Genomic DNA, 27,513 nt, shown 5'->3' with positions numbered 1-27,513 from the left:
ATTGTAGAATACCATCAGTATCTTAGCCCTTGCTCAAAAAGAGAACTAAAAGCATATCTTTATGATTGATGAATTTCCCCTTTTATTCTCTGCAGGTTCTACCCTTTCTTCAGAATGAACTCAATTTTCTGTTTTTCTGAGATGGATTTATGTATATGTTTTTTTCCTCCAGAACTTTGGCCGCAGCAGGAGTTTTCACAACAAACAAATGGACCATAATGCACCAGTTATGGGCATGAAAGCTATATGAGATGACATTTCAGTTGCTAAAGAAAAATATTAAGTATTTTTAATAACAGCATTTTATTTTGAGAATAAAAGTGGCTAACGAAATAGATTAATTATTTTAACATTTTCTGAAATTTGCAGCATGTGAGTAAGAAAGGATTCTGTTTCATCTTATCGTGTTTGAAATCAGGACCTCCATGGGCTGCAGGGCGACAACCTGTATCACCATAGTCTTCTCTACTGGCTGCAGGGGAATCTCTGCTCTGCTGCCTGGACCACCTCCTCCCCCTCCTTCTTTACTGACTTTGGTGTCTGCAGGACTGTTTCTCTCACACCTTCTCACTCCACTCTTCTGGCCACTGTTGCGCAGCAGTTTTTTCCTCTTCTAAAATATGTTATCCCATATTTGCATTGGCTCAGCCTTGGCCAGCAGCAGGTCTGTCTTGGAAGCCGACTGGCATTGGCTCTGTAAGACGTGGGCAGCTTCTGCAATCTTTGCACAGAAGCCACCACTGTAGCCCCTTGTTATCAAAACCTTGCCACGTAAACCCAATACAATACCTGATAGAATCAAGCCATTTCAAGTTGCCTATTTTTTAGAGTTCCAACTCATCAGGAAAAAAAAATATTGAAAACAAAGTAACATGCATACTATTAACTTTGGGTTTTTTTCTGCTCTGTGCTAGTCTGTCATGTAGCTATGAGCAATTCAGAAACTTAAAAAAAATAGCAACATGACTTGCTTTCTGGTCACAATCATAGAATCATGGAATCATAGAACTGTTTGGGTTAGAAGGGATCTTTAAAGGCCATCTACTCCAACCCTCCTGCAGTAAGCAGGGACATCTTCAATTAGATCGGGTTGCTCAGAGCCCCATCCAACCCCAACCTGACCTGTAATGTTGCCAGGGATGGGGCACCTACTACCTCTTGGGGCAACTCGTGCCAGTGTTTCACCACCCTCATTGTGAAAATTTTCTTCCTTACATCTAGTCTAAATCTACCCTCTTTTACTTTAAAACCATTACCCCTTTTCCTATGGCAACAGACCCTGCTAAGAAGTCTGCCCCCATCTTTCTCATAAGCCCCCCTTAAGTACTGGAAGGCTGCAATAAGGTCTCCCTGGAGCCTTCTCTTCTCCAGGCTGAACAACTCCAACTCTCTCAGCCTGTCCTATTAGGAGACGTGTTCCATCCCTCGGATCATTTTTGTGTCCTTCCTCTAGACTTGCTCCAACAGGCCCATGTCCTTCCTGTGCTCAGGGCTCCACAGCTGGATGCAGGACTCCAGGTGGGGTCTCAGCAGAGCAGAGTAGAGGGGCAGAATCGGCTCCCTTGACCTGCTGGCCACATGTCTTTGGATGCAGTCCAGGACACAGTTGGCCTTCTGGGTTGCAAGCACGCATTGCTGGCTCATGTCCAATTTTCATCCACCAGTACCCACAAGTCCTTCTCGGCAGGGCTGCTCTCAAGCCGTTCATTCCCCAGCCAGTATTGATCCCAGGGGTTGCTCCGACCCAGGTGCAGGACCCTGCACTTGGCCTTGTTGAACCTCATGAGGTTCACATGGGCCCATTCCTCGAGCTTGTCCAGTTCCCTCTGGATGGCATCCTGTCCCTTAGGTGTGTCAACCGTAACACTCAGCTTGGTGTTGTCTGCAAACTTGCTGAGGGTGCACTTGATCCCACTGTCTATGTCAGTGATGAAGATATTAAACAGTACTGGTCCCAGTAGGGACCCCTGCGGGACACCTATCATCACCTATCTCCATGTGGACATCGAGCCATTGACTACTACCCTCTGGATGCAACCATCCAAACAATTCCTCATGTACCCAACAGTCCACCCATTAAATCCATCTCTCTCCAATTTAGAGAGAAGGATTGTGGAGGACCGTGTCAAAGGCCTTACAGAAGTCCAGATAGATGACATCCGTAGCTCTTCCCTTGTCCATTGGTATGGTCACTCCATCCTAGAAGACCACTAGGTTGGTCAACAGGACTTGCCCTTGGTGAAGCCATGCTGACTGTCTTGAATCACCTTCCTGTCCTCCATGTGCCTTAGCATAGCTTCTAGGAGGATGTGTTCCGTGATCTACTCAGGCACAGAGATGAGGCTGACAGGTCAGTAGTTCTCAGGGTCCCCTTTGCAACCTTTTTTAAAAATGAGTGCAATGGGTTTTGGATATCTCCAAGGATGGAAACTCCACAACTGCTCTGGGCAACCTGTTACAGAGTGTGACCACCCTTGAAGTAAAAATGTTTATGTCTAAATGGGATTTCCTGTATTTCAGTTTGTGCCTACTGCCTCTCATTGTGTCACTGGGCACTACCAAATAGAGCCTGGCACCGTCTTCTTCACACCCTCCCATCAGGTATTTACACACATTGATAAGATCCCGCTTGAACCTTCTCTCCTGGCTGAACAGTTTCAGTCTCTCCCTATATGACAGGTGCTCCAGACTCTTAAATCATCTTTGGGACCCTTCTCTGGAGCCACACTCCAGTAAGTCCATGTCTGTCTTGTACTGGAAGGCCCAGATAATATTTATATTTTTAATTTATTTTCAGTCCTTTTGAATAGAAATCAATAAATATTTATTTTTAGGCATAAAACATTACTGATCACTGGCAAGCACCTCAGATTTACTTTGGAAAACATAATTTAGACATCAAAAATATTTATCTAACATCAGTAAAAATAAAATTTAGTAAAATTTGAGAAGTCCATACTGACCAACTTCATTATATGTTAAAAGGAATAGGTATTATAAGAAAGCTCACCTGTTTAAAAATTCCATTTTAATATAAGATAATAAATACCACAGTTGGGTATATGTCTAGCCAACTAAGTATTTCCAGTGAAAAGTGTTTGTAACCAGAGTAACAAAAAAGTGTGGAAGAGTTTATTTGTAAGAAAAGATTTCTATAACATGTAATCCCACAAAATGCAGACTGTTCTATCATAGCATTTCCTAATTGAAACATATTAACACACTGCTAAAGTTTCAGAACTAAGAAAATTAAAATGTTCTCACTCTTTTTTTTTCTTCTCTGTTAGATAGAAGTAAAATACTTTGAAGTACTTAGTTTTAAAGATCTGTTTGGGAAAAAAAAAAACTTTAATATACCACAGATCTTCAAAACAAAGCTTTTTTCCATCAGTTCTTCAGAATTTAAGTAGTAAATGTATCTACAATTTACCTTGTATACCTGCAGCAGCACATCTGTCCAAGCTCGTTTGCTCATTGTTTCAAATATGCTGTCCTCCAGAATGAATAGATGCTTGTCAGAATTTTTCACATCTCCTTTTTTCAACTCAGCCTTGTGACCCTTCAGATAAAGGAGTGGGATTTATGTTTTGATATTCATTTCAGCAGTTTGGATAGGAAATTCACAAGAGGGCAATAATGAATCAATGGCATAAATGACATAACATCTACTGTAGTGCAATAGTGATCAGCATTAGAACGATTTACAGTTTGACTCGGGAATAAGAAGCACCAATACAGAACTGACAGGAGTTGAAAGTAGCAATCAGGACAGAGAGACAACACGTAGGATTTTTTTTTTTTTAATGGTAAAATCAGTAGAAAGCAGTAAAATGAATTCTACATTTGAGAAAGCGTATCTGTTGGAAATTAATCACAGGTATCAGCAGTATCGGGAAGAATGGAAGAGAAAAACCAGAGGAGGAGGGTGTAAATGTTATCAGTTTAAATTTCCATTCAGTCTCATGCATGTGCTTAGATTTATGCAATCCAAAACAGTCACCACAGTAGGAATACTCACGGTCCACAGAGGACTTCCATTAGTGTTCAAAGGACTGTCACTAAGCATGTAGTTTTTGTTAAAAAAAAGAAGAAAAAATGAAACCAAACAAACACCAAAAAACCCCAAACCTACCTTCAGTACAGTTTGCACTTTAATCCATTTCTTATAATCATCAGGTTCAAGCAGAAATTCTGGCATAACATGAGGAAGATATGCTCCTTGGCTTCTAAAATCATGAAGCAGCAAAAGTTAATAGGTAAGCAAGATAATTCTTTTTAAGAGCAGTCCAAGTTTTTCAACTTGTTCAACCTATGTGTAAGCTCTTCTGAGTACTATCTGAGTATACTTTGGACTAACGATCCAGTTCTATTAATTGCTTTCGACAGCTTCTATTTATGAAGTACATGTTAAATTCCTATGCCTACAACTACATGCTAAAAGCGCCTACAACTCTGGACAGACTGGCTTCTCTATGAGAATTGCTCCTCCATAAAGGATGTATTATAGCACAAAGCAACAAAACACACAATATCCATTTCCATGTGAAAGCCAAAGGACCAGTGTTACATAACATTAGTACAATTAAAACTTGATGATGCTTTTATGTGCCTGCAGGTCTGGTATTGGAAGTCTTATGGGTGTAAGCAAAGGTATATCAAAACTCTGCTAATTGTTAAACTGACATGCCATCCACTCTCAGGTGACTAATAAATGCCAGAGGAAAAGTAATTGCAGTAACAAAAGACAACCTCATTAGACTGAATACCAAAAAAAGCTAACTTCTAAATGAAGAAAGACTGTTCTTTATCTCAAATGACAGTTTAAACAAGTCTTGCTGGAAAGAGGGGGAAATAATGAAGAATTCTCAAATTTATATTTCTCAAGGGAGCAGAAAAGTTTCCTGAATTTTAGGTCAGAAATATTGCCCTAGCATATCTAGATTTACATTGTTCTCTGTGTTTTTAACATGGCTAATGTGAATAATAATCAGATGAGCTTTTCTTGTTATATAACCAAATGAAGTGGTCATACTTTTCCAGTACCATACAGTCCAAATTCAATTTACTTTGTACATTAAAAGGCATACATTATAGTTTGAAATTAGGATCATGACAACTTTTTTCTCTTCCTACAGAATTCTATTTTGCTGGTAACAGCATATTTTTTGTCTCCATATTGTACATAGTGACATTACCTTCTCAGATTATTGAAATTTCATGTTTCATACAATTATCTAGCATGTTTTTTTAAAACACAAATATTTTAATCAAGTACACAAAATAGCATCAAGTTACTAGTCTCGTTCTAAAACTCGCCATATCTGAAATTCCCACTTTCCATGAAGTCATAGGCTTTGTCCCATGAAATCCCTTTAAAAATTCATTTCTTCCCAAATGGTAAAAGAAGGACGCTTTCAATGTTTTTACTCAGTAGATATATGGGAATAGGTGTTATCTACAATTGTTACCCTCAGAAAAGATATATAACAACATTACGTGTCATCATAGTAAAGATGGGTTCTATATAACTGAATGTTCTTATGATTGGCTGCATTTTGTTATTGAGGAATACCACCTTCAAAAAATTCCTCCTCATTGAGGTCAATATTTAACATGATACCAGTTCTCTAACCACACAGCATCATATCATACTGTGTTCATTTTTGGGCCTCTCACTACAAGACAGACATTGAGGTGCATGTCCAAAGAAGGGCAATGAAGCTGGTGAAGGGTCTAGAGCACAAGTCTTATGAGGAGTGGCTGGGGGAACTGGGGTTGTTTAGCCTGGAGAAAAGGAGGCTGAGGGGAGACCTTATTGCTCTCCACAACTACCTGAAAGAGGGTTGTAGCGAGGTGGGTGTTGGTCTCCTCTCTCAAGTAACTAGTGATAGGACAAGAGAAATGGCCTCAAGTTGTGCCAGGGGAGGTTTAGATTGGGCATTAGGACAAATTTCTTCACCAAAAGGGTTGTCAAGCATTGAAACAGGCCACCCAGAGAAGTGGTGGAGTCACCATCCCTGGAGGTATTTAAAAGACCTGTAGACGTGGTGCTTAGGAACGTGGTTTAGTGGTGGGCTTGGCAGTATTAGGTTTACAGTTGGACTCAAGTATCTTGAAGGTCTTTTCCAACCTAAATGACTCTATGATTTTATATTCCCACATACTCAATGTCTTTGGAATGACACAACACTCCTTCAGAAGAAGGATCAGCAGGGTCGTATTTGTGAGAGTTTTCAATTGATATGATGGCAAGACATTCTTCAGCAGTCCACTGCCTAATGACTCTAGTCTTTAAGATATGATGGGAAAATACAGTGGGGTGTATCCATCAATTCCTTTATTTAGTATCAGAATGGATGTTGAAGTTGTGAAAACAACTGGAATCTGTAAGCATTGTTCTTCATTACTGAGGAAGGCAAAGAGATTGTTCTGCCACTGCTGCAATGGCTCCTCCAAATCATCTGCCAGTACATTACCTATGACACATAGAAGAATGCTAGTCTGCCTCTTTTTAAAAACAAATGACATGAATGAAATTCTAGTGTTGTTGGAGCAGTGTGCATTGGTCTCATTATGAGTTCAGATACAGCTACACCATTGTCCATTATTCTCAGATGAAAAACTTCTATTTAGAACAGTATGTAAATGACAGTCTTTAAATGGTTTTACAGCCTCTTGAACACTAGGTGAGGATGCTAAAAAGAAGCAGAGATGCTGTGTTTCAGGGCTTTTGATGATCTGTAAAGATCTCATGACATTGGACTTTCTCTAAAGTTAATTTTCTTCTCTGTTTCACAGCAGCAATAGCCAAGAAGGATAAAGAAGTGTTTATTAACCTTTTTTGATTTGCACCATCTTTGACAGTTGTTCCATATTATGTGACAAAATTATCAATGAAGGTAGCTAATAGCTAAATCTGTTCAGCAGTAGAAGTAGTGCTTCCATTTCTTGAAATATTATTAATATGAAAGACTAATAGATTACAAAGTCTACAAAATTTTTGCTAAAGCCAGTAATTACAGGACAAAGAGCACCAGTGGAATGGCAAGATCATTAATGACAAACCTGATCTGACTATCTACTGAGTCTAAGCAATGAGGTTCAGAATCATCTTCTTTTTTAATTAAGGGAGCAGAGTTCCTGTGGAATTCCTGAGTTGGATATAACTCTACAAAAGGGCACTTCAATTATTGTAAACTGCAGAGGATAATCTTGGTAAAAATTTAAACTACTTAAAGTTTGTAATACATAAATCTTAGACCACAGAATGTACAGCGTAAAGAAAACCCAAAACCTACTGTATATTGTTTAGTTCGAATTGTGTTTGAAGTATGCTAATTAAAAAAGTGGAAAGAAAAGATGCATGCATGCATATTTTATTATACATGTACTTACTTAAGGAAAGCAAGCAATGTAGAATGCTGGCAGTGGAGCTGTAACATTCGTTCAACTGGATCAACGGGCAATGACTGGCTCGATGTAATGCCTGGCAACAACTGTCCACTCAGATGAAATATCATGTCATAAACAGTCTTAGTATCTTTGCCAAGGTTTTGTTTAACAACCTTTTCTTGCGAAGATGTCACATCACTAAGAGAGAAATTATTATTTTAAATGAACAAAATGAGCTAACATTATATAAATCACAATTATAATTTTAATAAACATTAATAAACTAGATAAAAACAGCAGCAAGAAGGTTGAAAAGTATAGCACTTTTTCCTTTTTACAGAACTTCATAATAATGTAAGACTTTTGAACTGCATGGAATATTTAATAAGTATATGTGAAATATTTCATAAATAAATTTGTGTTTGTCACTGCTTTCTGCCAAACATAACTTTGATTTCTATCATGTTTATAAATGCACGTGTTTGTGTCCCAAGAGATTGGCTTCTTCAATTTTTAGTAGCAAGCTAGATAAGATCAATTAAGTGATGCCACTGAGACTGATACATTTCCAGAGTGTTTGCAAGACTATTGATTATGCGATTTGCTTTCCCATGTTTCTTGGTCTTCAGAGTATGTCGGGGGGAATAAAGACATATTGTTAAAATCCTTATTTATGCCACCAAAGAACGGACAATTGCTAGAACTGTGTTCATTCCGGGAGGAGAATCAATTTCAGTTAAGAAGGGGACATAGTTTGAACTGCATATTTAACATACACTGCATGACGGTATATCAGAGCATCGTAGTTGGAAATATATTTTAGAAAATTAATAACTCTTGAATGACATTGAATTACATTTTCATACAAACAGCACATAGATGCTACAATATTAATACACAACTGTGCATCAGAGTGTGTTTATATTCCTCAGATCATATCCAAAACATCTCAGTATATATGTTAACATTTTATTAGGCAGACATAAGTTATGAATTACCGTCTTAGTGAATATGGTATTGAAATAGGATTTTGTCCCTTAGACCAACCAAAGAGAGTGAACCAATTCTTAACAGCAGTTAGGGTTTTCTGAAAGAAGATGTACTCCTCTTTATCTTCATCAGGAAAAAATGATAATTCAAATTTATTTTCTCTCCCATGACTTTGACTGTTAGCTTCACTCTCTTCACTCATCGTTTCATCACTCTCACTTTCAAAAGTAGTATCCGACTCTGAATGATACACACAAAAAAAATCCAGAAAGAGTCTTTATTTTCCTATTTTTGTGTAGTACAAAAACAATATTATTTTTAATACACAATTGTTTTCAGAAAACAAAAAACTATCAGACAACAAATGATCAACTTATTTCATGAGTAAACAATTTAAGTGACATGTACACATCTTGGTCATAGAACCAATTATTCTCTTGGAATCTAATTCACTTAAAAAAAAAAAAATATTACCCAATCAGAAAAAATAAATTTAGGCATGGCTTACAAAATCACATACAGCAATCTTAAAGAAACAGTCTTAGTTCCAGTTCCAGGAGGTATAGCTTTACCAGCTAGTCAGTCCTAGCTCCCCATCTCAACCACAGAGCACGGCTCAGTAACTGACTTGTGTTCAAACAGTTTATCAGGTATCGTATAGGTATAACTATGCCTACATTACAATCTATAAGCCTTTGGACTTTTCTCCCCTCTGTTAGGCCTTCTTTCTCCTAAATTCTGACCTGGTCAAAACTTCAGAGCACAAATAACTTAGATGATTCCATCCTTGCTGTATTTTAATACCACTGTTGCAGTTCTAATGCTTCATTAAATGATACAAAAATAAAACTAACTAATACCTTAGTGGATAAAAAAAAAATCTTGTTGGGATTTAAGAAGAAAAAACAATACAAAATGGAGAAAAGAGACTTGTCCTTTATAAGATCACCATGCAGTCAGATTTAAGTTTGTGCAGTTCTGTCGGCTGACAAGATTACTTTCCCCATCTTGTCACTGCCACCTTTGCCAGAAGATATTTCCTTTTCAGATCTGAAACTGAGTTGCTCTTATGAACTCTTCTTACACCATTCCATTAAAAATGAACCATGGTGGTAAAGAGCTACTATTTAATCTGCTTAACTACCCCTATTTGTCTTGGCAATACCTTAAAGAACGATCACACAAACGTCAGCAGATCTGCAAGAGTGGAATCCTAACAGTGATGAAATAACTAAGTTAGAAAACCAGCAGCTGAAAGAAGAGACATGTCAACAGCCTCAGATACTAATCACCTGACAACCTTACAGAAGATATATTACTCTTAGTTCATATGAAACAGCACCTTAACTGAGCCGCACTGACAATGGTTGGTTTTATACAGTACTTCATAAATGTAATATAAATGTCAAAGACTCACCTGAGCATACAGCTAAAACTTTGCAGAATATAGCATATTTAGAGAGCGTATACGGTTGGTTAGTTCATGAGTACAGAAACAATGTCCTTCTTAGGAACTAATCCCTTAGGTTTCTTCAGTATTTTTCTGTTGGCTGCTCCATGGATACGTTATTGCAAATGAGACCTTGACTTTTGTTGTTTGTTTCTTTTTTTGTTTCTTTTTTTTTTTTAAACAGTTTGACTGATTCACCCTCCACTCAGTCTGCTAAAAGCAAGGAGAGTTTTTTCTGCTTCTATACTCTAGGCCAGTTTTCCCATTGTGTCACAGGAGAGGACAGCCTCCCCAACATTCATTGATTATATGTACACAAGCATTTCAGGCGAAGCTTACAAATGTGAAACATACCTCTTTAAAGCAGTAAGCTGAAAAACAATTGTAAGAGCTCAAACTGTTTACAGTGAACAGCTGCACTGTACCTGATTGAGAATCTTCATAGGTTGAGTCAGTGGTTGCACCAAAGGAACTTGAGGAAGTACTATGGGAAAGTGATTGTGGAGTATAACAAGGGTGCAGAACAACTTCTCCACTGCTGCAGTCTTTACTGTCTATAAAACAAGATTATAAGCTGCAGTTGAGAAAATGTATTTTATTGTCCGTCCTCTAACAGTTTATGAATGGATATCTGCTTCTATATTTTCCTATTTCGTGCTTCAATTAATCAAGTAACAGTTCTCATTTGACTCATGATGAAAATCTCACCTTGGTCATTAGACTGGGGACAAAAAAAAAATTATCCGTATATTTTTTTCTACTAACTGTATATTTTACAGCATGGGTCTTCGCACTTGCTGCAAAGCACCTATCAGAACAGCACTAACTCAAGAATTCTAAGTCATGAACTCTGTAATAAGTCTCAACATACCATTAACAAGCTCTTTTAGACTCAACAACACATATTTTACAAACCAAACACAAAAGTATGCTTTATCAATCCATCAGTTCTGTCAGAACATATGTTCTGACATTCTCATGTTGGCCTATGATATGGTTAGAGGACTCTCTGCTATCTATCTCTGACGTCAGTCTCCAGAACAAGAGTAGAAGAGGAACTCGGTGTAGTTTCTAGAGAAGTAAACACACCAGTAAGAGAAGCAAGAACTCTGTGTGATTACCTTTAATTTTCGATAGCTGGCACTGTTATTCATATTATTTGGAGCAAATAACACAAGATCATGGTGTCAGATATGTGGAAGCAAAGCCTTCCTGAATAGCTTTCAAAGCCACTGTGTTGTATAGATATGGTTTGGTCACATTAAACAGCATTCCACACCAAGATAGTCTATACAAAACCCCATACAATAGACTCAAGGAATTTAGTGGTGATGATTTGCTTCAAAAATGATACAAACTGATAGTGTGAACAAACAAATAAGCAATCAATACAGGACAGAAATATTCCATTATTAATGGGAGATCAGTTCTTATAAAATCATCACTCAATTTTTGGCTTAATCCCGAAGGGAAACCTACAAAGCATCTTCAAGATACAAGCTTGCAAAAATGATCTATAGGTCACACAAAAAAAAAAAATTTTACACATTTTCAAGAGATAACACTTTTCCCCCTTTCCTATCTTCATTTAATTGTGCTATGATCCATGAATGATATGGTACATATATCTATCTTCTATATGAAAAAAAAATAAAAATCATTACCCATCTTCTTGCTAATTCCTTTTTCAACTTCACAAGTACCAACTCTTTTCTCTTACATAGTCTGAGTAACACGCTTATTTTAAGTTAATGCAGTCTTATAATTTAAATTATGTTAATTTATTGTCTATTGTTTGGGCTGTTTTCACCACTCATACTTTAAAAACTTCACAAAACATTCTTAAGACTTAGGCTTGTCCAGTATTTTCCAATAAACATACCTAATCATTTATATAAGTTTTCCTCATTTTCAACATGAAAACAGAAGCTATTAAACTGTTTTAAAAATTTAATTGCAGTATGAGGAAAAATACTATCTTCATGATAACATCCCTGTTATCACACTGAAAACATTGATAATACCACTGGACATAATATAATTTTAAGAGGTAGAATGTTGACTGCTTACTGCTTCTCAAGATAATTTGTTGATCTGAGCGGTGAAATGCCAAGTACGGGTATAAAGTAAGAAGGCAATTCTCTGCTGCTGCAGCAACTTGAATTGAGAACCTGTTCAAAACAAAATACAAAAGTGATAGTTTTCTGTTTAGCCATGGTAATCAAGGTATGTCAGCAGAAGAATAAAAGACAGAATGAAGATGTCCGGACAACTTATTTTCTCTTCTATTCTCATTCAATAAGAGAGTACAGAGATGGGACTGCACATGCTGAAATGGTGAAGTTTAGTATAGTATTTCCACTTCATAGTTTTACTATGAGCATGGATGTATCATTAATCGGAAAGTCCAAGAGTTAGCAGAGATTTCGTGAAATAAATGAACACTGTCTCTCTGAAAAGAAAAAACAATTAAAATTACAGCTGACATTTATGAGTGTCCTAAAGCACACTGCTAACTTGCTAAGTATAGCCTATAAATTTTGACAAGGGAAGTTTTCTTGAAAAGCAACTTCTATTTTGATTTAACATTTATTCTATAACACTTTGCAGAAATCTAGAAATAAATAGATTCAATTTAACAACAATGAGATATTGACTGCAATTGCTAGAACATAATAGAAATTGATGTATATGCTCCAACGTTCACTAGAGTGTCTGTACTGCCTGTAGCAGCCATATTAATGTGTAGCAATCCACCTTTCTTCGTACTTCACCTCAGTCTATCGGGGTGCAGTCAACAAGCAAATTATTGCCATCAATGGATCCCTGTTAGCCATCTGTATGTGTGTTCTTAGCTCATTGCAACTGACAGGTAATTCAACTGAGCTTAGTCCTATGTTATTGCACAGCTGGTTTTTTACTCCATGTTATTAACTAACATTAATATTAATTAACTATTTTGACTAAGCTGTCAAAAATATGAAGAAAAAACTATCTTAATAATTCAAACAGCATGCTGATATCCAACTTGCTTTATGATGATGAGAATTATTGCACAGAATAAAAGAAAACATTTTCTATTTTCTTTAAATTGCATATTGAAGGATAAATTACTATTTAATGTAAATTTAGATTAATATTAAAAGATATCACAAGACCTTTCATATTAATTTATTATATGACATAATTATCTTCTACTGCTTTGTTATAGAATAGCATAATCAAGAAAAACAGAAATATTTTTAAAGTGCCAGAAAGTAGCTTTTATTTTCTCTTTCATACTTTCTTCTCCAAACACAACATTCTTAGATACCATTTTCAGGGGAACTTATTAAATAGAGAAAGGCTCCAATTAAATCCATAGCCATCTTTCTTATTTGTAAATATTCACATTTGGATTCCAGTTTTATAGCTAGCAGTTATTGAAATCAAAATCCAGCTTTGCAGTGTGGTTTGTTCTTAGGACATGTCAACCCTATTGGAACTTGGCTGGGAGCAGGGCAAGGGCCTTGGACAGTTTCACTGTGTAGCATAGTGTTTCTTTTACCTAACTTTGTGCTTTCTGCTTCTATTCAGCAAAAATCTCAGCAACAGGACATTAGCAGGAAAGATGGCTATAAGAGGTTTCTTCATATCTATCTATATGTACAAAATGTATGTTTGTACATGCCCAAACCAGGTGTCAGAGCCATAATACTTTTTCCTACCTTTACTAAACCATTTAAAGACACACAGGATCAATAACTACAACACAGAAAAGTTTGCCAATTTCCAACGCATGACTTTACTGCGATAAGTGACAATTCTCAATACTCTGCAGGCATACGTTAACTTCAGACAACAGAATTGGGGGCAGGGGTGGAAGAAAGCTGTATGAAGGGTAATGAAAGATATAGTGCTCACTCAAGTTATATGAAAGTAACTCAGATGTCTGTATTATTGGACTTGGTCAACCTTCTGTTTTCTCAATTTGAGGTGAGCACCTCAGCCATCTCTATCCTCAATGCTGATCTGAGATTTGGGCATATGCCAAATCTTTATTCATGCTCTGATTTGCACAATAATGAAACAGAAAAGTGTGCTTGAGAACAGCTGCAGTACATCTTAACTAGTTACCCAAATTCCATGAGTGATAGTCCTCAAAGCAAAGATACTACTGCACAATCTAGAATATAAAGAACAGCCATCACTACTACAGAACATCTGTATACAAATAAATGCCTCAGACCTCACAGTGCTGCTGCAAGAGAAGCTCCTCCCTGTCCCATACTGCTAACAATTCAACAAGGGCATGCCTCCTTGGTTGCTGTGGTATTATATTAAGAGAAATGAATATACCCAGCCAATAGAACACACACTGCAAATATATTCTTAAATAAGAAATTTAGAAGCTTCAGAGTGTTCATAAGATGAAGAAATATTGGACAATGAAGCACCTATGCTGGCTGAGCATGAGCTGTGAAGCAACACCAGGAAACTACAAGTAATAGTAGTGAGTAAATCCCTGCTGCAGGGGACAGAGAACCTCATTTGCCAAACTGACCCTTCATCTAGGGAGGTTTGCTGCTTGCCTGGGGCTTTGATCCAGGATGCTGTTGAGAGACCAGAGCAGTTTGTCCGACCCTTGGCCCTACTACTCTTCCACACAGGCACCAGTGAAGTTGAATGGGAGACTGGGAACATACCAGGCATGACAGCACAGCTTTGGGGGCAATGATCAAGGGAATGGGGCACAGGTGGTCTTTTCTTCATTAATGCAGATGAGGGAAAAGAGCTTGAGGATGAGTGGATGCATCCTGCAAGTCAACAACTGATTCTGCAGCTGATATTGACAGCAAGGATTTAGCTCCTGTGACCATGTGTCTACCATGACTGCAGTCACCATGAGGTGATGGAGTTCAGGATTCCAAAAGGAGGCAGCAAGGTAAAAGCTGTATCACAACCCTCGAATTCAGAAGACCAGACTTTAGCCAGCAAAGAGCTGCAAGGATGAAGAAGGGACCGAAGAACCTGCCATGTGGGGAGAGACGGAGAATTGTGAGTGTTCAGCCTGGAGAAGAGAAGGCTCGGGGGGATCTTGTATTTGTTCTGTATTTGTTTAATAGGCCATGAGATCTCACAGTTGCTGAATTTGTTCTGTATTTGCAGCAGAGCTTAACGAAATAATACAAAAGTCTGTTGTTATTCAGGTAATGAAATGTACCTGTACTGCTAGCAAATGTGAAGTTACTAAATGTGTTAAATTATTCAGTGTATTCAGTTTTATAATGCTTAATAAAGCAAGTAAAAAAATTGTTATCTATATGAACCATCATTGCCACCGCTATTTCAGTGTTTATTCTCTAATGCTTATTTCCAAATAACACAGAACAGGAGAATGGCCACAAAATATATTGTGTTTACCAACATTTGAAATTTGCTGATCACCAAAAACAAAACCTCCAACTGTGATGACAAAAAAAATACCATCCAACCCTCTCTATAAAAGCAGTTCTTTCAGTTCTTTTAAATTAACTTTGCTTTTTTTTGTTTAATGTTTGTGGAAAGACAAAAGAACTGAGTCAAAATATATTTATCCTTTTTATTTTGCTCTATAGCATTTTAGACATTTTCTAAGTAGATACAAATTATTTGTTTTGTATCAGTGTACCCCAAATGCTCCAGAAATACAGGCATATTTAAATAACCTTTCTACAAGACTATTCATTAACAAATGCAGAATATCACTAACAATTTCTAAAAAGAAAGAATCCAAAGTCATTAGGATCTAGGCTTGTAGCAACATTGCTTGGGTAAATTTAAAAAATATTTCAAGGAAGTTCGCACTGCTAGTTTAGGAAGCAAAACAATCTGCTTGCAGAATTGATTAGTGCCAAAAGGAAACTTGACACAAGAACAAGGGATTTTACAGATCGTTAAGAACAAGGAATAACCTAGATGCAGGGAACAAGAAGTTGTAATTTAAAAATAAATAAAGACCTGCTCTTCTCCTTCCCTTCCAAAATCCTTAAGCAGATCCAGAGATGACAGAACTGGAAGGAAGAGGAAAAGATGACCCAAGCATCTTTAACTTCTATATTCCTATCAGCCCTATGCAAGGAAACATTTCTTCTGCTTTGAGTCAAAGTAACAGAGAGGGATAATAGAGACTAAAAATAACATTAGAAATTAACTGCAAATTCTCATTTAAGGCAGTCATTAAATACACATTAATGTACTTTCTTATGATCCATTTAATGGAATGTGTGCACACAGTAAATTACTTGCATAAATTACAACCATGTATCTCTTCAGTTTTCTTTTACAGCTATATATAGCATCATTTTGCTATAAAACATGGTTGCATATCATATTTAAAATGTTTTCTGTAAAATAGCTAAATTCATCTATATTTATCCTCTACCCAATGTTCACTCTGATATAAAGAAAAAAAATATTATTATTTAGGTGGACTTAATGTGGATTACATGAATCAATCCTACTGAATCCTACCCAAATTTAGAAAAGCAAAACAATGCAGAGCCTAAGTAAAAAATGACCAAAACAGTATTTGTCTTGTCAATACTCATGCTTTGAAATACACCTAGAATTAGTTTTGCTTAGGAGTTAAGGTTCCTCTTCTAAGTAATTAAATACAGAACATTATATTTTACCAACACATGAAAATAACTTTTTAATTTGCTTATTTTAATTCCATCCCAGAACACAGAATATGAGTTGAAGTTCAAAATTTTAGTTCAAGGCATTTAAAAATGCATATTATTACTTTGAAAATGGAAATATAAAGAGATAATACCTAACAAATTAATACATTTTCAGCAACTGTGAGATCTCATGGCCTATTAAACAAACTCAGAACTTATTCAAGACCAGTTAGCTTTTATAGGTGTTATAAAAAAAGGTTATAGGTTTCATTGTTTTTTTAATTAAAGATCTAGAAAGCCCCAAAATCTTGTCTTCCTAAAAAGGACCAAATTAACAAAACAGTTTAAATTCATCAGTTACACAGTTTGAAAAAAACTGCTCAAATGCTTAGATAATTAGTCGAATCAGGTTTGAAGTTTGAACGCATTGCATACTTCTCCCATGGTGGGGGGCTGGGAAGGATGAGGGCAGAGTACAAAAATTGCAGCTACAGATTACTATAGAATTAAATATCAAAGAACACAGTAATATTAACAGTAGTAACAAAATCCAAGTCTGGATAAATTATCATAACTTTATTAGAATAATAACAATATGCTCAGGATTAGAAAATCAGGTACTCAGACTTTTCCAATTGAAGGAAATAATTATTTCTGATTATCATAAAAATAATTTCTTCCAAAAGTCAATGTGAATAATATTACTAAACTGACTAATAGCACACACAGAATCCCTTTGTTTTGGATGGTGTGCTATTTCATGCAGCTGTGTTCAGGTTTTCTATCATCTGCTGCTACAGCCCCCACACAAATGCAACTGCATTGGCAAACCAATGTTATTAGTTCTGTCTTTAACAAATACCTATCTATTATGTTGTAAAATACAGCAGAAATATTAAGATTATTTGACATTCCTGAGCATGAATTTTTTCACCTTCGCAAGCAGGGATGCCTTTTAAGGTTACTTTGATGACTTTTATTTGGTATCTTTTTTCCAAAAACACATTGAGTTTGCCTCTAAATTGAGGATGGTATCCTTTATTTCATTTTAATGGCAAATATAGAAAAAAGTTTATTACATAGCAGAAAGGATTATTTCTCTGTAACAAGGTTTGAGAAGCTGCTACTGCATCATATAAAAAGTTATTAAAACTAAATGTTGTGCCTGCTCAGCAGCTGTATTTCAGACCTTGTCATAATTTTCTCATAATTACTGCAAGCTTTAGCACACATTTATGAATCCCATACCACACAACGATTAAATCTTAGAATTAAATAAAATCAATAAGAAATAGATTCTTGGCTGACAAGCTATATAGAAAAAAATAAATTACTAATCCAATGCAAGCAGCAATAACTGAAAGGTCCATAACCCTTGCACCAAAATAATATAAAATCTAGTTTCATGCTTAGGAAAAAGCCCATTCTAAGCTGTAGGGCAGAGATATTTAATCCTCAAATTAGTTGCTTTACCGAAAATAGTAACTGTGGGAATTACTTTTAATCATAACAGTACCTATCTTTCCTCCACATGCATACACCCATTCATCCCACCAAAGGGAGAGATGAACAAAAGGGGAAAATGCTGAAAACGGTTATTTTCACACAGAACATTTAATAACAGATTTGTTCTCCATTTGCTAGGGACAGGGGAGACCTTCTGCATTGCTTTTCACCATTAAAGTTATTTAAATAACAGCCTACAACTGTAAAATCAAAATGAGATGTATGAATTTCATGTTTGCATATGTCTTCATCACTAAACAGTGTTTTAAAGAGATGAGTTTTGATATGAACACTCCATATAAAGTGCTGTCAAACTCTAGGTGTTGTGCCCTAAAGAAATTTAGGTCTAACAGGAATTAAACCATGTAAATTCCTAAGTATTTTTCAGATGTAGAGCTCGTATTCCCAAATAATTTGAGTACTTTTTAAAACTTCAAGTTCTTTCTGAAATACTGCACAGGACTGCATTTGAGGCAATAAAATAAATAAACAAATAGCAACATAAAGCACATCTGTCCCTTATCCCTTCTCTCTGACAGTGCTCACTTCTGCTGATGCTGCTGTCTAGAAAGTCCCTCTAAGGCAGGGCAGAAAACACTGAAGAGCCCAGCCCAGAGAAAGGGAGAATACACCAACAGTTTTCCATAGGTTGCTATCCAGTCCTGTATCTCATATGTCAGAAGTATACGAGAAAAGACAGCATCCCATATACTTTTCACGCACAAGTATGGTCTGAAGCTGAAACACCTCTCTAGCATACTTGTGTGAATTCCTAGCATTACACATACAAAAGAAAACCACAAAAACAAACTCACAAATAGAAGCCCACATATATGTGTGTGTGTGTGTATACTTTAGATTCTGTAAACAGTAAATTGCACTGATATAAACGAGCAACATTCACGAATCCAGACTTGTGTCACCTGGCTTTTAAAACGATACCTTTTTATCTTATGCCCCAAAGAACACCTTCATTGAGAGCAGGAGTCTGTCTCCTTTTTATTCATGAACAAATTGTTTCCCTACAGAGCTGCTCAAAAGATACTGCCCTGCCCCTTGCAAGTTTAAAAATAAAATTGACAGAAGCGTTAGTATATTAATCATCTAATGGTTCCCAGTTCCTGTCTTGGAACACAAGTATGCTGCTTCCTTCTCAGTAGCCAAAAAAAAACCCCACAAAAAAACCAAAGCTAACACAAAAAATACAAGTAAACAAACAAACAAAAAACCACACACACACAAAAAACCCCAACCAAAATAAAAGAAAACCAAACCAATCCACATTTTTCCATCTGAAGGATTCGATATTGATCTTTGGTATGGACAGTACACTCCTGATTGTTATTCAGTTAGCTTATTAGGAATATTACAGATACTGCAGGAAGAACTAGAGATCAGGAAATGCCTCAGCTCTGAGTATACAAACTCGTATATATGTCGTTCTCTAAAAAACTTAAAAAACAGATAACATAAAACCAGAGAAATAAAAATTAAGGAGCAAGATAGCACAATAGAAGATGAGGTAAAAGTGACATTTTAAAAAATAATTAAAGAGAAAAATACCAAAGAAAGGGGGGAGACACACTCACACACACACACACAAACATAGGAAGTAATAGAGTGCAGGGAAAGACAGACAACATGAAGAGCAACAGACTGAATAATGACAAACACTGAGGGAGGGAGGGATGTCCCTTTAAAGCATCACTGGGACATGTTCTTTGCTGGTTCCTAGCAAAATGCAATCTGACTTTCAGTGTAATTCCCCCTCAAGAAGTCTCCCTACCTTCACCTTGAAGAGCAGAAGCTCAAGGAATGAATAGAACACATGTATAAATAATATATCACATGAACATACCAAAAACATTCTCAAAAATAAAAAAAAAAAAAACCAAGCACCCTTGCATGTTTCCTCATTGTACAGATAGTCTTGAAAATAACCAGAATCTCTTACTTAGAGACAGTACCTGCTAAGTTATTCAGAGACGTCTCTTCTTGAATTCTTGGGTACCCGAAGAACACTGGCATTTTTTGAGAGGACTGAAAATGGAGTAATCCTTTGCAAGATCACTCCACTGCAACTTTGTAAAGATTTGCAAATAGGTGATAAGAACCACCAGCTCTTCCAGATGCCATTAGGATAAACCCAGAAAAGGGACTCTAAACCAATCACAAACATTTCATTGTTTTAAAATTGAAACATAGGAGAAAGGCTCAGTGGAATAAAATTTCACAGAGTTTGGCTCAACCCAAACATCAGACCAACTTGAAATCCAGCATGGAATAAACTGTAAAATTTTAATTCGGTATTTTTCAAAAAGCAAAATATTTTGTAATAGAAAATATTGGGATTTGCTGAATCAAGACCATGTCTCTGTAAAGCAATCTGAGAAGACTGAAGTAGACATAAGAATTACTAGTAGATATGAATGAGATACAAGACCTTAAGATGGCCACTTAGATGAATCTTACCTCAGACACCAAAACTGAATTTTGTAGTTTTGAATTGTAATTCAGTTGAAAAAACAAATACATTTCTACGTTTCATTTTCTTTTTTTTTTTTTTTTTCCAGAATTATTCTCATATGCCTTTACCCAACCATTATGAGTTCTGTGTCTTACAACCAACTTTGTCATTTTGGACCGTGCCCCCAAATGAATTTGAATTGTACCTGTTTTCTTCTTCATCAATGAAGAACATACTCCCTAGAAATGACACTGGCCTGGGTGATCTGAAGCTGATATAACAAATCAGTTCCTTATTTGTGCCATCTGATGAAAGAACAGTATCTTGTCCTCCTGAGAACTTTACAGAAAAAGGGTAAATCCTGTCACCATCTTCAAGTTCAAGCTCTGGAAGTTCCACTTTAATTCGTGATTGCCTGTGTTAAAAATAAATAGTAATGGGGTTTGTGCTCACAGGATGACAGTAACAAAGTTGATATACAGATTCACACATTTACAAAACTGCTTTTCACAGTTAAATACAGAAGAATAACTTCAGTTTTGAAGTTTAAATCAAGTGAAACTAACTAAAGAATTAAAATCCCTTTAGCATTTAGATGCTAGTTTATTTTCTACATATGTATCCAAATGTTTTATACTGACCCATAATAGTTCAACATGCAAATGAAGAGCAATTTCTACTAACTGTGCTACAAAAGGCATTAAATATTACTTCCTTACTTTAGATTTCCAAAACCTAAAGCTTTCATTAATGTTGATTAAACTGCATTATCACACAACAACGTAAAGCAAGTTTCAAAATAAAAATATTAAGGGGAAATTCATGAAGGTACTTAAGATTCTTTCCCTAGTTATATAAAATTAGGTTCCAGTTCCAAAATAAGAATGGCAGTTTGTCCAGGCCCATATGGAAACCTTTCAGTTCCAACCACTGAGTTACTGACAATAGACAAACCACTTGATAAATTACTACAACTCAAATGAGGTAAGACATTAATAATTTGAAGGTAAAGTTAATTTCATTAATTTACTGCAACTTAAAGAGTTTTGCTCCAGTTGTTATGGTATCGAAATGTTATGCTTATGTAGGTATCAAACTAACATTATTGCTCTTTACTAATTACAAACACAGAAGTTGTATCTTGGGAGACCCAGAAAAGCATATTTCTGTACACGAGTGCTTGGAAAGATTAAATATTAAGATTTCTATCAAACTGGAATAGGTGTGGTGCTGGGTTATTTTACATAATATGAAGATTACAAAAAAGCTAATCTTCTAACTTCAAATAACAGTATAAAGTGGGTGATCCAGAGAAAAATGAAAAATATATAGATTATTTATTATATTGACAGAATTAAAACACTTGTGCTGTCTTTTTTGGTATGAAAATCCTGTTTAGAAAGAAAAACAACCAACCCCACCAATTGTCCGAACAGCAGTCAGATTTCAAAATAGTGCCTTATAACCTGTGGAGTAGAGAAAATAAAACAACAGAAAGATTTTGTCTGATTACAATGCAAAAAAAGAAATAGGACTATGATCTTAGTATGTGGCTGAAGTTAACAAAAAATTCTGGTAGGACTCTTCTTATCTTTCTGTGCTATTCAAAGTAATTTTAAAAGCATCTGACAGAGTGAATATATCAGCAGATGGCCACTTCATGAAGCAGGAATGTTTTGTGGACAGACCGTGGGCTTGTTGACTGTACAGCATTATTAGTTACAGGAATGTAACGTAAATGGAGGAATGAAGGAATTAACTTAAATATGCAGATTCTTTCCTCTGCTGAGGAGAAAATTAATACTAACCTTCATAAACAAAAATTAATCCACTTTTTCAGAAGAGAACAAGCCCAAGAATTATTCAGTATTTCTGCAACAAATTTGAGATTTTTACCTTAAATAATCTTGTGGAATGATATTGATAGTTGCTTCAGTTTTCACATCCAGTGGAACTGGCATCAGCATTACAAAGGGGGGATCAAAATTTAGTTTTGGTGACTTCATAGTGCCAGACAATGCTATTTTGTAATGTGATGGATTATCATTTAGACACACTGACATTTCAGATGCATATGTCCCAGGACAAGCTATTAAGAAGGTAAAAAAAAAAAAACAACAACCCAAAATTATATTAACATAAATACATGCAGCTAAAATGAATCGTTATAGCAAGAGCTTTAAGAAAAACTAAGCTACTCAAAATGTAGCTTAACATACAGTAACTTTGGTATCAAAAGAATTATTTATTAAGAAAGCTTATAATGCTTGTAGCAAATCAGAAATCTGTATTTTTTAATTTATCAGAAATTTTTCAAAGCTTGAGTTCTTCATTTACTGTATTCATATTCCTTTACATCTAACATCAATGTAGCTCTTCTCAGAATTTTAACAATGGCAGTCATATTCTAAATTACACTAATTAACACAGACAATGTTAATCTTACAAATTAATAAATATCAGAAGCATCTGACTGCCAAGACAAGAAAAAGTTGTCTTTTAAGAAGGTGATCGCATTTAAACACATGACACTAAAACCTGTACTGTTGCCAAGTCAGTCTCACACTGGCCAGCAGGACAGTTTCTACCCTCCACTGAGAGCATCTCCCCTTTCCTTGTGTTCTACCCCTTCTCACGCCATCTTGCTAACTGCTGAAAGGCAGTTTCCTGTAGGATTTTCTTTCACTGATACAGGAAGCAAGGTGCTTACTTCAGTAAGCATTACACTATCAAAATGGTGTTCCAAACCATGCAGTGCCATTTACCAAATTTTCAGTCATTCCCACCTGCTGAAGAGCTAGCAAACTAAACGATTTTGAGGGTCAACTAATGAACACCTCTTGTATTTAGAAACTTGCATGATGTGTTGTAAGACGATCCAAAAAGTTCAATCTTTTTCTTTTTCAAGAAAAACACCTTTCCCTTTGATTACCCTCTGTCAACAGATTAGTAAATATGGAAACATCCTCGCCTAATATTTAAGGAAAGAGATAGCAAAACAAATAATTTTGTATTTTATGTGCTGTATAAGCACATATGTATCACTGCAAACAAAATGCACACGACAAGCTCTTCTGAGATTAGCTCAGATAATTATTTACACAGCCTGAGAAAGAGTTGCCATTGTTTACATACACAAGGAAGAAAACCTGGTGTCTTCAAAATATTTTGTCTTACTCCCTCCTCATAAGTGCCAATTTCTTCATGGAGATGATGATAGAGGGGCTTCACAGAAGCCTGTTAGCTCACTAGAACATGGCCTGCGGATCCCTTAATTTCAGACCAGAAAACATGAAACTGGCAAAATGAAAAACAGATGAAATGGGAGCTTGCTGCAGTGTTTCCAACATCTGACTAATTCCCTGTTAAACGGAAATCAACTTTAGGAGACAATACTGCCGAGATGGCTAAGAAGCTTGTGCTTCTAGGTTTTGATATAGCAAGAACACATCTTTTTCTGCTATTTAGCCCTTTTATGATGAGGAAAAGGTGAGGGAACATCAGAAAAGGTCATGGAGATATATGAAAAGCCAAATGGGGTATATTTTACATACTTGTAAGAAAAGATGTTCTATACAAGTTACTCCCATATATGAGCTAGGCAGACTACTGTCCTACAGCTGTGCTCTAACTAAACCGTATTTCTGGTATTCTATCTTCACGCATATGTATGACATATGGTAGAGGAAAGGGACAGGCCATAACCAATAAACGCCATAGGAAAGGAATGCCATGAAGCAAGAAAACTAGAGGGGCAGATGTCAGTAGCAAAGAATATGCAATTTTCACTAACTCACATTTTAAAATATTCTTACTAGCCATAGTTTCAAAGTCAAATCTTCAAAAGTCAGGAAAGAGCAGTGTTAAGGTTTCTCACACAAACTTTTCATCCATACTGTGATGAAAGTGATGAAATATCCATCCATACATATCAATTATAACAAATCCATTAACTACAGGATTGCATCCATTTCCCATAGAATCTTTGACTCACCCAGACGGCAGAACAGACAGCGCTTACTCTGCATCACTGATCATTCCATTTACTCTGCACATTTACTAACATCAAAATTTTACATAAATATGTAAGCTAATTATTTATTTCTTATGTCAGAAAAAAACACCAGGATGCTGCAATACTGTCCTCATTTTAAACAAACATAAAAGACAAAAAAAAGTGAATGATTACATTAAGTTTTGATCATTAGTTTGTAATGCCTAGAACAAATGTTTCAGGATATTTCATGTTAAATAAATTACTTTGCAATTAACAAGAATTACATCCTGAACTAACTGCTGAAGTCATGAATTTATTCTATTAATCACATATTTCATGACTACCATCAAAGTTTGTGCTGCTGTTACCGTTCTGATATACCACCATTAATTTCTATGGGGCAAACAACGAGCAGTCCAGCAGATGTGAAAACTGTCCTTCGGGAGATTTGATGGTATTTACAAATCTGCCAATCTAAATTTGCCAAGGGCTAACAAAATCTGTAGAATTATTTGGAAAATTTCCCCTTTGTCTTCTCTGAGTATATTTATTAGTGGAAATAAGGATTCATCGCCTTACCTTAAAAAAAGCTTTTTAAAAAAGGAATGCAACTTCTCAAAGTACGTATGTGCATATATTCATTAGCTGCTTAATTTTCAGTCTAATTTGCACTAGAAATCTCATCCAGTTCAGAGTGCCTAACTCCCTAGCATGCTATCCAGGGACTAGAATTTATCCAGTTTCCTTATTAATGGAAACATAAACAGATTCTATTTCTGCTGAAAGCCAGTTAGACACATATGCATATGCATTCCCAACACTGCTCACACACTTCTGTAGGAGAAATATTTCAAATCCCCACACCCTCCACTCTACCTGTTTCAATTTACACAAGCAGCAAAAGCTAATTTAAAAGGCCAGCTCTTTAAGGATTTCCATATTCCTTGTTCCTGTGTAGCAGCACAAATCAATTTTTTAATTTTTTTTCCCCAAAAAGCCATAACTGTATAATAGCATGTTTTTTTGATCTTTTGAGAGTGTGTGGGAAGAAAGTAAAATTGCAATCTGCTCTTCTCACCCTCTAAAAGTTTGTAGTAAATTGTTATTCAGTTCCTACTCCTGTCTCTGAAATAAATATTTTTAGCTTAGTTGCCTTGGACTTTCCGATAATTTATGTCTTATTGCATATATACACCTTCAGCATAAATGGGTGACAATGAAGAATTTGCATATACTGAAATACAGACTTCAAAGCAGAAAAGTCACACACAGTTAAAACTTAAAAGGTAAGCCCTACAAAAAAATAAGGAAAAAAAAATCAAAAGTAAACTAATCACTTCTCCACAGAAATTGTAGTTATTCAATATCTTACTGTTGCAGAAAAAAATCCCTGGAAGATAAAGATCATGATGGTCATCTTTGCCCATTACATAATCATCACATCTTCCAGGGGTACTGAACTCCTGGTAACTCATGGGTGCGTTTGTGAGTATTTTTCCACATGGAATCCCAGACCATAGATTTATGATAATTTACTATGCTGCAGACAAGTTTTTTCATATCACAATAAGATACAGTGAAATTTCTCCACATACTGTTAAGGCACTATAGTATAGTACATCAGCAGAGGATTAAAATACCTTCAGTTCTTCAGAATTTCTACTAAATTTAGTATAATTTTTTAACAGGTAGCATCATATTACCATGCATTATATAAACTCTTGCATTTAATTTAACACTGTAGCATTTTGCACTCTCATTATTATAAATATTGCAGCATATTTAAACAAATTACTCTAATGCACACTCAAAGTTCCTTTTAAGGTTTGTTCACCCCCACATACTACAACGGTACAGTACAAACCCATGAAGGTCATTAGCACACCATATTCATTAACTAGGTCTCCTGTGAGGGTTTTGATGTACCTAATGTTCTCTTACAAGAAAGAGTAATTATATTCAGTGAAGGTATAGCACAAGTAGGCTATAAAACATGGGAAAATCTGAGAACATCGAATTAAGGGCAATTGATCTTTGCAGATATTTATGATGTCCTGGTTTCAGCCAGGGTAGAGTTAATTTTCTTCATAGAAGCTAGCGTGAGGCTGTGTTTTGGATTTGGAATGAGAAAATGTTGATAACATGCTGATGTTTTGAGTTGTTGCTAAGTAGTCAAGGACAGTCCAGCTTCTCATGCTGGCCTGCAGCGAGCAGGCTGGGTGTGCACAGGAAGCTGGGAGGGGACACAGCTGGGACAGCTGACCCAGGCTGGCCAAAGAGATATTCCCTACCATATAACGTCATGCTCAGTATATAAAGCTGGGACAAAGACGAAGGAAGGGGTGGAGGGACGTTCGGAGTTATAGCGTCTATCTTCCCAAGAAACCATTACGCGTGATGCAGCCCTGCTTCCCTGGAGATGGCTGAACACCTGCCTGCCCATGGGGAGTAGTGAACAAATTCCTTGTTTTGCTTTGCTTGCGTGCACGGCTTTTGCTTTACTTATTAAACTGTCTTTACCTCAACCCATGAGTTTCCTCACTTTTACTCCTCCGACTCTCTCCCCCGTCCCCCCGTGGGGGAGTGAGCGAGTGGCTGCGTGGTGCTTAGTTGCTGGCTGGGGCTAAACCATGACATATGATTTCCGGAAATAAAAGATATGGGAACACAGCAAAAATACAAATAACTTCAAGTGACAATCATTCATCAGTCATATTTATGTATACACATCTGCTTTTACACATACAATTTATTCAGTAATTCAAAATATTGGCTTTTATTTGTATCCCGTTCTCCACTTTCAGTCTTTGCAACATGCAAATACATTCTCGTGAAGTAAACACCTAAGTAGAACAACCATGATATGGACGATCATTTCATCTATTCACTAGCACATGATCCCTTTCCAGCTGCTGCACAAAATAGTATTAGAATTTTTTTTTACATTTGCTCTGTCTTAAATGCCAGAATGGTACTTAGAAGGAGAAAATGAGACCCTGCGCTCACCTGGGCCCTAAAAATCACCAGATATCTGGAAATACAGATTTATTCTTTTTATGTTTTAAGT

At 36.1% G+C, this 27,513-nt stretch overlaps 1 protein-coding gene across 1 annotated transcript in view; it reads right to left on the bottom strand.

The window, feature by feature from the left end:
* Positions 1 to 27,513, bottom strand: part of CFAP47 (cilia and flagella associated protein 47) — a gene marked incomplete at its 5' end in the record, with an annotated part of 409,359 nt that overhangs the window by 284,842 nt on the left and 97,004 nt on the right. Inside the window, 8 exons of the mRNA XM_082014136.1 lie at positions 3,431 to 3,559; positions 4,133 to 4,226; positions 7,396 to 7,590; positions 8,391 to 8,650; positions 10,172 to 10,386; positions 11,903 to 12,003; positions 20,655 to 20,864; positions 22,346 to 22,538. Coding sequence (XP_081870262.1) covers positions 3,431 to 3,559; positions 4,133 to 4,226; positions 7,396 to 7,590; positions 8,391 to 8,650; positions 10,172 to 10,386; positions 11,903 to 12,003; positions 20,655 to 20,864; positions 22,346 to 22,538 — 1,397 coding nt within the window. The remainder of the gene's footprint in view (positions 1 to 3,430; positions 3,560 to 4,132; positions 4,227 to 7,395; positions 7,591 to 8,390; positions 8,651 to 10,171; positions 10,387 to 11,902; positions 12,004 to 20,654; positions 20,865 to 22,345; positions 22,539 to 27,513) is intronic.

This window comes from Phaethon aethereus (genome assembly GCF_964289735.1).
Source record: "Phaethon aethereus genome assembly, chromosome: 1".
Lineage (NCBI taxonomy): Eukaryota > Metazoa > Chordata > Aves > Phaethontiformes > Phaethontidae > Phaethon > Phaethon aethereus.
The sequence above is the reverse complement of the archived record's forward strand: the minus strand, read 5'-3'. Positions and strand labels throughout refer to the sequence as shown.